The sequence below is a fragment of the Elgaria multicarinata genome, chromosome 9 (genome assembly GCF_023053635.1).
Source record: "Elgaria multicarinata webbii isolate HBS135686 ecotype San Diego chromosome 9, rElgMul1.1.pri, whole genome shotgun sequence".
Lineage (NCBI taxonomy): Eukaryota > Metazoa > Chordata > Lepidosauria > Squamata > Anguidae > Elgaria > Elgaria multicarinata.
This window is the reverse complement of record NC_086179.1, coordinates 1,479,116-1,491,432: the sequence shown is the minus strand read 5'-3', so window position 1 is coordinate 1,491,432 and position 12,317 is coordinate 1,479,116. Positions and strand designations below refer to the sequence as shown.

At 49.8% G+C, this 12,317-nt stretch overlaps 1 protein-coding gene across 1 annotated transcript in view; it reads left to right on the top strand.

The window, feature by feature from the left end:
• The window catches only part of SHANK3 (SH3 and multiple ankyrin repeat domains 3), a 391,738-nt gene that overhangs the window by 310,633 nt on the left and 68,788 nt on the right, over positions 1-12,317 (top strand). Inside the window, exon 17 of the mRNA XM_063134473.1 lies at positions 3,395-3,519. Within this exon, the coding sequence (XP_062990543.1) occupies positions 3,395-3,519 (125 nt within the window). The remainder of the gene's footprint in view (positions 1-3,394; positions 3,520-12,317) is intronic.

Below are 12,317 nucleotides of genomic sequence, written 5' to 3'. Positions count from 1 at the left end.
GGTGGAAACAGACAGGGCGGCTGGGCGTGAAAGACAACATTGTCTGGACCCCCGCCAAATTCTGCACTCCGTAAAAGCTTCAAAGATCAGAAATAACTTTTAAGAGTAATTATTATGGTCACATCTAGCTAAAAAGAAGAGAGGAGAAGGCTTAATACGCCTCATGTCTAAAGGCCCATAGTAGCTCCTCTTGTCACCTGCAGGGCCGGGCCTGCGAGCGCCTTCTTCTTTCCAGCCAGAGAGTCCTTAGTGGTGAGGAGGAGGAGGTGGAGGAGGAGGAGGAGGAGGTGGAGGTGGAGGAGGAGGAGGAAGAGGAGGAGGAGGAGGAAGAGGAGGAGGTGGAGGAGAGGGCTGGCCGGGGGTGGGGTGGGGCTGAAGGTCTTGGACTCCCACTGCTGCACACAAAGCCCAGCGCCCACGTTGGCAGCAAAGAGCCAACCGAGGAGGAGGAAAGGGAGAAGCGGGCCCCATTCAGCCCTGTGCCGATTCCTTCTCAAGTGGGGGGCAGATCCTGCCCTTAAGTTTCCCTTGAGAAAGGTAAAACACTGGCGACACAACTCGCCCAGCTGTGGGGAAGGGCCTGTAAACAGGTGGGACTTCTGCTCAGTTTTTTGGGCCTAGAAGAGGCCTGGCTCACACTCTCGGCTGCTCAGTGTCCCTGGGGCTGGCTGCTCCCTGCTCCTCTGCATCTCTTCCTCTCAGCTCTTGTTCACATGGCCCTGGGAAGCACCCTGTGCCGCAGGGGTGGGCAACTTCGATGGGGTGGGCGTGGGGACACCATTGCTGCTGTCTCAGGCCTGCACAGTGGCGGTGTTGTCTAAAATCATCCTCAGTCGTGTTTCCTAACATCTTGGCTTCTGCGTCAGGCTTCTAGTCCATCCTTGTCGCCTGCCCCTTTTCTGCCCAGCTCCTCACTCGTCTCCTGTTGCTCACATAGCTCCTGCCTTGCCTGCCTGCCATCTGTCTCCTCCTGTTCCGCTGTTCCCATTGCCTGGAGCAGACCTCTCCGTGTCCACCCAGGCCCTTCAGCGATGCCTTCATTCTCCTTCACTGCCTCCTGCCTCTCTCCTACCCATCCCATTCTCCTGGTTCGTTGTCCATCCACCCAATTTGTCTCATTGAATAGTAGAGTTGGAAGGGGCCTCTAAGGCCATCCAGTCCAACCCCCTGCTCATTTCAGGAATCCACCCTAAAGCATCCCTGACAGAGGGTTGTCCAGCTGCCTCTTGAAGGCCTCTAGTGTGGGAGAGCCCACAACCTCCCTAGGTAACTGATTCCATTGTCATACTGCTCTAACAGTCAGGAAGTTTTTCCTGATGTCCAGCTGGAATCTGGCTTCCTTTAACTTGAGCCCATTATTCCGTGTCCTGCACTCTGGGAGGATCGAGAAGAGATCCTGGCCCTCCTCTGTGTGACAACCTTTCAAGTACTTGAAGAGTGCTATCATGTCTCCCCTTAATCTTCTCTTCTCCAGGCTAAACATGCCCAGTTCTTTCAGTCTCTCCTCATAGGTGACAACTGTTCTTGCACCATTCTAGAAAGCTTGGTGTAATACTGGCTCTTCTAGTTCTTGAGTAAGGGAGCTGATTTTAGGGGTAAGATATGCACTTTTATTTATTTATTTATTACATTTTTATGCCGCCCAATAGCCAAAAGGTCTCCTGAAGATCCACAACAACAACAACAACAACAACAACAACAATAATAATTTATTTGTTACCCACCTCTCCCTCTGGATCGAGGCGGGGTACAACTCAATTAAAAACAACGTAAAATACATAAAACTAATTCAAACATTAAAACCAGTGCATCATTAAAAGCAGCACACCATTAAAAAAGGCATCTTAAAATTCCACTGGGTAGGCCTGCCGGAAGAGATCAGTCTTTATGGCTTTCTTAAATTCTGGAAGACTGTTCAGTTGACGAATCTCTCCCGGCAAGCCGTTCCACAAACTGGGAGCGGCAGAAGAAAAGGTCCTCTGGGTAATAGTTGTCAGCCTTGTTTTTGTTGACTGGAGTAAATTCTTCCCAGAGGACCTGAGCATGCGGGGCGGATTGCACGGGAGAAGGCGATCCCTGCTAACTCAGTGGCTACTTAGAATGTAGCATTGAAATCTCAAATGCCATCCATATCCCATGAATTACACATTATTAATTTGTGAATTAGCTCTAAAACGGTCAAGGTTCAGGTGTAGGCATCCACCGAAAGTCTTTTGCAGACCAACCGTTAGCTTAGCTTTCCTCCAGTTATCCTGCCGTCCTTCCATCCTTTGCAACGTTCCCATCCAATGACCTTGTTGCCTCTCTGGCTGGTTTCCTGCACTTCTGTTTGCATTCCTTCTTTGCTTGCCTTCTGCCTACGTTTGTTTTGCTACCATTTTTTTTACTCCTTTTTATTCTCACGTGGGCGTTTTTAAAGGGCACCTTCTCCCCCTTTCTAACTCCCGTGAGTGCTCTTGAGTTACCCTGCCATCCTCCTGGGCTCAGGGATGTGCCCGCTCTCATCTGGGATGCATGTTTTGGCTGAGGCTCTATCTGCATGTTCAATCAGTCTTCCCCAGTCTGGTGTATCCAGATGTGTTGGACTGGCAGGGGGAAGGTGGGAGTCCTACACATCTGGATTGGATTGGATGGGGGGAGCTGTTGATACCGTCAAGGGATTTTTTCCGTTGGAGAGGGTTGCCTTTGCAGAAGTCATGCTGATTCTTTTGCTGAGCAGTTCTAGCTTTGAGAAATATTTGGGGTGGTGATCTGAGAGGGGACCTGTAGTTTGCTAGATCCCTGGTTTTGTCACAGAATGTATTTGGGTACAAGTGTCAGAGAACAGCATTGCAGAACACGCCTGGGATCACATGGTGTAGCTGCTAGGGTGGGAACTGCCTTAGGGCTCCCAACAGACGTTGCTCAGATGTGCGCTCTGCTGAACCAGAGAGTGGGCTAGTGGCTAGCGTGGTGGACTGGGACTTGGGAGATCTGGGTTCTAGTCCCCACTCAGCCATGATGCTCACGGCTGACTTTGGGCCAGTCACTGACTCTCAGCCCAACCTACCTCACAGGGTTGTTGTGAGGATAAAAATGGGGGGGAGGAGGAAGGATTATGTAAGCCGTCTTGGGTTCCTTGCAGGAGAAAAGGCAGGATATAAATGCCACTTCCACTGAAATCTTAAGTCTCAAATATGAAATAAATAAAGCTTACTCTTATGTACGGGGTCATGGCAGTGAGCATAAAGTCATCCGGGGCTCGGTGACAGAGAAAAAACGTGGCCTTGAAGCTTGTTTAAAACCTACATGAATTGTTCATCTATACGCCCGTGAATCTGTTTTTTCTTCTGTGCACATTCACATGTGCGCCTGCCTGCTTCCTCATTCTGACCTGGAGCCTTCATTGTTTCAGCGGAGACTCCGATTGAGGAGTTCACCCCGACACCAGCTTTCCCAGCACTCCAGTACTTGGAATCCGTGGACGTGGAGGGCGTGGCCTGGCGAGCAGGACTGCGCACAGGAGACTTCCTGATTGAGGTGAGTCCCACAAGCCCATGGCCACGGGGAAAGGAGGAGGTCTCATTCTGCAGGCAGTGGGGGCGGAGGGTCTTCCCTGCACTACAAATACTCCGCATCAGAGATGGCCGTAGGGGGTGGTGGTGTTTCATCTTGCACACAGAGCATGCTGAGCTCAGGCTTTCTGGAAGCGCTTCATGCAAGTGATTCCTGCGTTGAGCAGGGGGTTGGACTCGATGGCCTTATAGGCCCCTTCCAACTCTACTGTTCTAGGATTCTATGGGAAAAACCAAGGTGGGGTGCTGGCGTTGCTACTCAAGTCCACGTGCGATCTGGTGAACCAGAGAGTGGGCTGATGGCTAGAGTGTTGGACTGGGGACTTGGGAGATCCGGGTTCTAGTCCCCACTCAGCCAAGGTTCACTCTGCCATTTATGTATTTTATCGTATTTATATCCTACCCTTTCACCAAAAATGACACTATAGTTGTGGGACAGCCCCATGGAAAAAGCCCCCTTAGCCCCCACTTCACATTTTTAGTTTTTGGGCAAGAAAAGGTTTTGTCACAAAGGGAATAAAAAACATACTGGAGGGTAACTGTGTCAGTCTGTGGCAAGTGGACTCTAGTTTATGAAAGCATGTGCCATAATAAACGTGTTGGTTTTTAGGGTACTGTGGAACTCTATGTTGTATTTACAAAGGCTTTGCTGTGTTGAAATCTAGTTGCTCTGTTTATTGCCATTTAAAAACAACAATAACTTTGATACCTGAATTTAAAATGGTTATTTTAGCGTTTTATTATAGCCGTGTGCATTTCTTAAAAGGACATGTATAAATATTTAACAGGAATATAAGCGTCGTTGTTATTGGAAGGCATGATGGTCATTATCACCATTGTACACCCCATTCAGAGTTGTAGGAAGAGCTAGGAGGGTTCTCAGGTAATTAGAATAGCAGACCTCCACCTCTGCCCTCTCCTGGGGCATTCACACAATACCCTGTCTCTACGGTCTGGTGGGAGGAGGCCTGCGCTGTTTGTCAAAGAAATCAGAGCAGTTGCGGCGTGCTCCAGCTCAGTTTCCACTAGTAAAATCTAAGTCATCTAGAGCAGAACAAAAGGTTTTTAAAAGGTCACAAACGGCCTGATGGAAAGACTTTGTTTACTTTATTTATTTAAAATGTTACGTCTTGCCTTTCTGCTGGACAGCAGGTCTCCAAGGGATCTGACAAAGAGGGGGAATTAACTTGCAATAGACATGCGTACGTTAAGAACAGTGACTGCTGTAGTCTTATTTATGTATGTAATTTATACCCCCCCCCCCGGCTAAAACCACTTAAATAGTTTAAAACAATAAAAGACATTAGAATACAATGAAAGCAGAACAATTGCAGAATGAAACAATCACCCCACCCACAGACCCACTTCCAGGCCAATGGCCTTCTTGAAGTAAGCAGTCTTTGCCTGATGTCCGAAGGTGTCGTGTTTTCCAAGCCCTCCCGCCGAAGTGCGAGGCAATAAGGAGTCCTGCCAAGTAATCCACAAAGCTTTATTCAGCAAATAAACATCTCTTTGCACCTCAAGAGAGTTTAAACCCTAGCAACCTATCTCTAGGCTAACACTTGGCTAAACGAAGCGAGGCAATTGTCCTTTCTACAAAAGGGAAAGCCTTTTCCGTGAGCTCCTTTAACTTCAAGGAGGCTTGTTCTGAAGAAGCCCTTGGGGAGAAGCTAGTTGAGCCAATCTCCTCCCGCCTTCTTTTAGCTCCGCCCGTTTGAGTCTGTGGCGGACTCTAGGACCAGCCCATCTCTTCCCCCTCTGAGGATTGCTGAGTTCCCACAGACTGAGAGTTGTTAACATTTTCACTGATAAGATGTGGTGAAGGTTCATCCCCAGCTGGTGACAAACCTGGGAGAATCACCTCCCCCACTTCCCTTGTAGGCCAGAACTTTTCTGATCCTGACTCTTCTGCTTCAGAATCTGATTCCGATTTATAGCCTGAAACTCCTTCCCCTACCCTAAGGGGAACAGGCCTGGTCACGACAGAAGGATAGCAGAGAGCGTGTGAACCTACCCTGCCTGGGGAGGGATTTCCACAGCCTGGGACTTGCGAGGTGTTGTGTGTCAGCAGTGATGCCACAAGTGCAATCTCAGAGGTGTGGCCATAGTGAGGAGGCTAAAACATTAACACTCCATCTGGCTGCCTTTCCCTTACCTGAACAGGTGTGTCTGTGACTCACCTGACCAAGAGAGAAAACTGCCACTATCTGGACTAACCGCACTCAGCAACAGAAGTACAGATCCCAGCTGAGTGTTGAATTAATTTATATGGCTCACGGGCCAGATAACATGACATGGTACCAGAAAATAGGTATTTATTGCTCAAATAGTATTCCAAGCATCCAGGGCCCTGCCGGACTGCTGCCAGCAGGGTGGGAGGAGCAACGGAGGTGGTTCATAGAATCATAGAATAGCAGAGTTGGAAGGGGCCTCCAAGGCCATTGAGTCCAACCCCCTGCTCAATGCAGGAATCCACCCTAAGGCATCCCTGACAGATGGTTGTCCAGCTGCCTCTTGATGGCCTCTAGTGTGGGAGAGCCCACAACCTCCCTTGGTAACTGGTTCCATTGTCGTACTGCTCTAACAGTCAGGAAGTTTTTCCTGATGTCCAGCTGGAATCTGGCTTCCTTTAACTTGAGCCCGTTATTCCGTGTCCTGCACTCTGGGAGGATCGAGAAGAGATCCTGGCCCTCCTCTGTGTGACAACCTTTCAAGTATTTGAAGAGTGCTCTCATGTCTCCCCTCAGCCTTCTCTTCTCCAGGCTAAACATGCCCAGTTCTTTCAGTCTCTCTTCATAGGGCTTTGTTTCCAGACCCCTGATCCTCCTGGTTGCCCTCCTCTGAACACGCTCCAGCTTGTCTGCGTCCTTCTTGAATTATGGAGCCCAGAACTGGACGCAATACTCATTTTTTCCCACCTCTTCATCCTTCTCTTTTTGTTTTTTCCTCTTGCTGGGCCTCTGAGCCTATCTGGAGAAGGTGCTCTCCTGGAGACAGGAGGAGGGGTTGGAGAACCATAGGATTTTGCGTATCCCCTCCCACCGGTGCGCTCCCTTTCTGACCTTTTCCAGGTCCTCTGAGGCCACTTTTGTGACTTTGGGAAGCAGGCGCCGTGGCAGCTGGGAGGGAGCGGGGAGGGGTCAATTTCCCCTTCCTGAAGTCATAGCAGCGTCTACACATGGCTCTTAGGATTGCAAGTGAAGCGAATTCCCCACTTGGTGAGCTGTGCAAATGGCAGATCCCCTGCAGGGAAGCCATTTGCAGAACCTGTGCAGCAACGTAAAACTGCACATTTGCTGAATGAAGAAATGATTTGACCTCAAACCTAATGGGGAGGGCTGTAGCTCAGTGTTGCCTAAAGGAGGCCACAGGTTCAATTCCTGGCAGAAAAGACTCCTATCTGAAACGCTGGAGAGCCACGGCTGCCAGTCAGCACAGACAGCGTGGGGTTAGGTGGACAGATGTGCAAGCCCATCAATTCCTACACTTTCCTGCTCTGACCTTCTGTTTGTGGCAGAGTGCCTTTCGCCCATATCCATGCATCACACAACTGGAACTCCGGGACTGTACATTCAGGCAGGTTTGAGCACTGGGGATTCTCAGCACTGTGAGTGCACCACACGCTTTTGCATTGTCACCAAACTGAACAAGCTGAATAGGAGCCAACAGTGCGATATGGCTGCAAGAAAGGCCAATGCTATTTTGGGCTGCGTTAATAGAAGTCTAGCTTCCAAATCGCGTGAGGTCCTGGTTCCTCTCTATTCAGCCCTGGTTAGGCCTCATCTAGAGTATTGCGTCCAGTTCTGGGCTCCACAATTCAAGAAGGACGCAGACAAGCTGGAGCGTGTTCAGAGGAGGGCAACCAGGATGATCAGGGCTCTGGAAACAAAGCCCTATGAAGAGAGGCTGAAAGAACTCGGCATGTTTAGCCTGGAGAAGAGAAGATTGAGAGGAGACATGATAGCACTCTTCAAATACTTAAAAGGTTTATTTTATTTATTTATTTAGTTTGTTATTATATTTCTATACCGCCCAATAGCTGGAGCTCTCTGGGCAGTTCACAAAAATTAAAAACATTCAAAGTATAAAACAACAGTATAAAACCATACTATAAAATACAATATAAACGCTCAACCAGATAAAAACAGCAGCAATGCAAAATTACAAATTTAAAACACCAAGTTAAAATTTATTTATAGACTGTTAAAATGCTGGGAGAATAAAAAGGTCTTCACCTGGCGTCTAAAAGCATATAATGTAGGTGCCAAGCGAACCTCCTTAGGGAGCTCATTCCACAGCTGGGGTGCCACAGCAGAGAAGGCCCTGCTCCTGGTAGCCACCTGCCTCACTTCCTTTGGCAGGGGAAGTGTTAAAGGAACACAGAGGAGGGCCAGGATCTCTTCTCGATCATCCCAGAGTGCAGGACACGGAATAATGGGCTCAAGTTACAGGAAGTCAGATTCTGGCTGGACATCAGGAAAAATTTCCTGACTATTAGAGCAGTACGACAATGGAACCAGTGACCTAGGGAGGTTGTGGGCTCTCCCACACTCGAGGCCTTCAAGAGGCAGCTGGACAACCATCTGTCAGGGATGCTTTAGGGTGGATTCCTGCATTGAGCAGGGGGTTGGACTCGATGGCCTTGGAGGCCCCTTCCAACTCTACTATTCTATGTTTCTGTGGAACAGTTCTGTACAGAGTTCTCCCTGGGTTGCAATGAGAAACAGGTGTCAGTCGGCCAACCGTGTGTGAGTGAAGTTGAGCATGTATGGTCGTTCAGTTAAATGCGCTGTGGATTCCTGCAGGGCAAATGTCTCCCATGCGGGCTCTTTACACCCTGATAACGCAGCTGTTGTTGCGCTACCTTTTCTGCTTAAGCAGGACACCGCATGGGGCCTGGGAGATCCCCACGAACATTGGCTGATTTGGGCCCTGAGAGACTCTCCTTGTCCTACATGCTGGCTAACGAAGGCGGCCTCCGAGTGGGCCAGCCGGCTGGTTCGGAAGGGCTGGATTATCCGAGGAGAACGTTTTATATCAGGGCAAAGGGCAGAATGATGAATTCCCTTCATGCGGCTCCCGTCTTTAATGCTGGAGTCATGATCACTTTCAGCTTCTGGATAAGTGGGGGAGCAATTAGCACAGCACTACAAAGGCCCAGATCTAAAAGGGGAAATCTGACAGCACCACCAAGATAGCAGCAGCTTTGATAATGACAGTTAATTCCGTATTTCTTCTAGTTATGGCAAAGACAGGAAAATGCGGCACTAAAGTTACGGCCAATTTAATGCATTCTGCTAAGAAGGCCTGTTTGCCTCTAACATGTATTGTGGCTTGCAAGGCAGACGACGGGTCCTTTGAACGATTGTCCCTAGGAAGGGCGCCGATTCACTGGAACGATCTGGTGTCCCTGTGAACCAAATGGGGATATAATGAAGCATGCTGAGTGCTCTCACTTGAGCATTATCACCTGGTTGCTTCTGTTTATCCTGTATGCTAACAGTGAACTCATTCTCCGAGAGCCGACCCTGACGTAGCCAAAATCGCATCACCCTCACAGAAGGAAAAGGTGTCAAAGGCTCGGGGGAACCAGAAATGTGCAGAAATTAAGAAAGATAAATGTAAGGAGGGGGCTCTGAAATGGTGCAGGGAGCACTGTGCACGCTCAGTGGCCGTGCTGAGCTTGATTGCCTGTTGGAGGGGAAATGTGAAAACAGGGGGCAGGGGTGGGGTGGGGAGGTGGAATGGGGAGTCCTGGCAAAGGGTATTGCTGGCCGGAAACCTGAAGAGGAGTGCTCCATGCTGCAACACTTCATTGCAGCTTGTTACATTGATCTGCCTTCCTTGTTCCAAAGAGTCTGGGGCTTTTTAGGATTTCTCTGTTTTATCCTCACAACTTTCCTGTGAGGTAGGGCTGAGAGGTAGCGCCTGGCCCAAGATTGCGTTCTGGCTGAGCAAGGGCTGGAACGTGGGTCCCTTCGTCCCAAGTTCTACACCAAGCTTCCCCAACCGGGCGCAACTCCCATCATTCCCAGGCAGCACAGCATTGGGGAGGGCTGTCTCCCACTCTAACCACTACACCACGTTGCTCTCAGGCACCGTGATCTCCTCCTGAGCTGCATTATCGTCTCTCATGCAGCCGGTGAATGAAGTGTTTCCAGCAGCACAAAAACATGCACAGGGGAACTTAAACATCTCTTGTAAAAATGGCTTTCAAACAGAAAGGACCCTCCTGCCTGATTTGCTTTGTATCTGCTATTAAAACTCTGCACACTCCCAAATCTACACAGGGAGATCGTCTGGAACAGTACAACAGCTACCAGAAATAAGTTCTTGCCTACTTGGCCCAAACTACTAACTCCCCCGTCAGGAGAACCTACAGATCCAGCTTGCATCCTGTTTGATTCCTGAAATTTCAGACCAAACCAGACACTCTTCAAATACTTAAAAGTTTGTCACACAGAGGAGGGCCAGGATCTCTTCTCAATCCTCCTAGAGTGCAGGACACGGAATAACGGGCTCAAGTTACAGGAAGCCAGATTCCGGCTGGACATCAGGAAAAACTTCCTGACTGTTAGAGCAGTACGACAATGGAACCAGTTACCTAGGGAGGTTGTGGGCTCTCCCACACTAGCGGCCTTCAAGAGGCAGCTGGACAGCCATCTGTCAGGGATGCTTTAGGGTGAATTCCTGCATGGAGAAGGGGGTTGGAATCGATGGCCTTGTAGGCCCCTTCAACTCTGCTATTCTATGATTCTATGGCACTAAATGCAGCATTAGAAATTGTGTGTGTGTTATTTATCAGGAGTGCAATGTGTCAGGAGGGGAGGTTTAACGCTTCCTTCGCCAGCTGCAATCCCAATTAAAATCACCCCCTCCCCATGCAGCTGTTAGCTGTGGGGGGGGGAGGGGGTTCTGGCACCTCAAACACATTGATTGTGGCAAATGAGCTTTCGCACCCCGAGCCCAATAGGTCAGATTTTATATATTTATTTTAAAACATTTATACCCTAGCTTATATCTAAGCGTTTCAGGCATCTGACAACACAGTCGATGATTTAGCAATTAAAAACATCCTTCCGACCTACAACAAAGCATAGAACTCAGAAACAGCAGCTGCAACAACCATCAGGCGGGCGGAATAGATCTTATAGATGTGATGCTGCACTCTTGTAGATGCAAAGCGCTTAAGAGCGTAAGAAGCGCTTTGCAATCGAATCAGGCGGGGGGGGGGGGGCGGTGGCTCCTGGCTTCCTCCTTCCTCCAAGCAGTGAGCAACACAGATGCTTCCAGCCCACAAGCAGATCATGAGGGCATCAGTTCCCCCCTGACCCTGGTCAACACACACAGAGCCCACAAACGGTGTTCCGCTGCCTCTGTGCAGGGCGGCTCCGTTTCTCCATTGCAGTTCATAGAATCGTAGAATCGTAGAACAGCAGAGTTGGAAGGGCCCCACAAGGCCATCAAGTCCAGCCCCCTGCTCAATGCAGGAATCCACCCTAAAGCATCCCTGACAGATGGTTGTCCAGCTGCCTCTTGAAGGCCTCTAGTGTGGGAGAGCCCACCACCTCCCTAGGTCACTGGTTCCACCGTTGCACTACTCTAACCATGTCAGGAAGTTTTTCCTGATGTCCAGCCGGAATCTGGCTCCCTTTAACTTGAGCCCGTTGTTCCGTGTCCTGCACTCTGGGAGGATCGAGAAGAGATCCTGGCCCTCCTCTGTGTGAAAACCTTTCAACCTATAGTTCATCACTATAGACCAGAGGATTCGAACTTCAGGCCCGTGGTGCCAGTCCAGCCCTCTGAGGTTTCTGAGGTGGCCAAGCACACCCTTCACTTGGCGCCCTTCCTTTTCCCCTGAGCGGCAATCGTTCCCGGTGATCTTTCCCCGTTCTAAAATAGCTCTCCTAAAGCTTAGCAGGAAGAGCTTTTGCCAAAAATAGGCTGCTTTTCCTGTATTTTGGACCCACCTCTTTTTCCGTTAGCTCCGCCCATCACTGAAAGGTCCCGCCTCCAAGTGTTCCTCCAAATTGAATTCTCCCCTCAAGCTGAAAGCAGTTGCCCCCCCCCCGCTGTGGATGGCCTCCCCCCTCTCCTCCCCCTCTGCCCTGAATTTGTCTCGTTCTTGCAACTTGTGGCAGAGAGTTCCAGAAACGAGGTGCCGCGTAAAGAAGAGTCCCTTCCTTTTGTGTGCCCTGAATCTCTTGCCAGTCAGTCTCAACGGATGATCCAGAGTTTGAGGGCTATGAAAGGGGGAATGATAGAAGAGCCAGGAAGGTTCAGCCAGCCTGTTTGGGTCGTCATTTGAGGGGAGACTGAAAGAACTGGGCAGGTTTAGCCTGGAGAAGAGAAGATGGAGGGGAGACATGAGAGCACTCTACAAATACTTTAAAGGGTGTCACACAGAGGAGGGCCAGGATCTCTTCTCGATCCTCCCAGAGTGCAGGACACAGAATAACGGGCTCAAGTTAAAGGAAGCCAGATTCCAGCTGGACATCAGGAAAAACTTCCTGACTGTTAGAGCAGTGCGACAATGGAATCAGTTGCCTGGTGAGGTTGTGGGCTCTCCCACACTAGAGGCCTTCAAGAGGCAGCTGGACAATCCTCTGTCAGGGATGCTTTAGGGTGGCTTCCTGCATTGAGCAGGGGGTTGGACTCGATGGCCTTGGAGGCCCCTTCCAACTCTGCTATTCTATGATTCTGTGATCATGAGGAAAACAGAGGGCACCTTTGCACGGGGGAGCACGCTGGCCAGCCCACTGG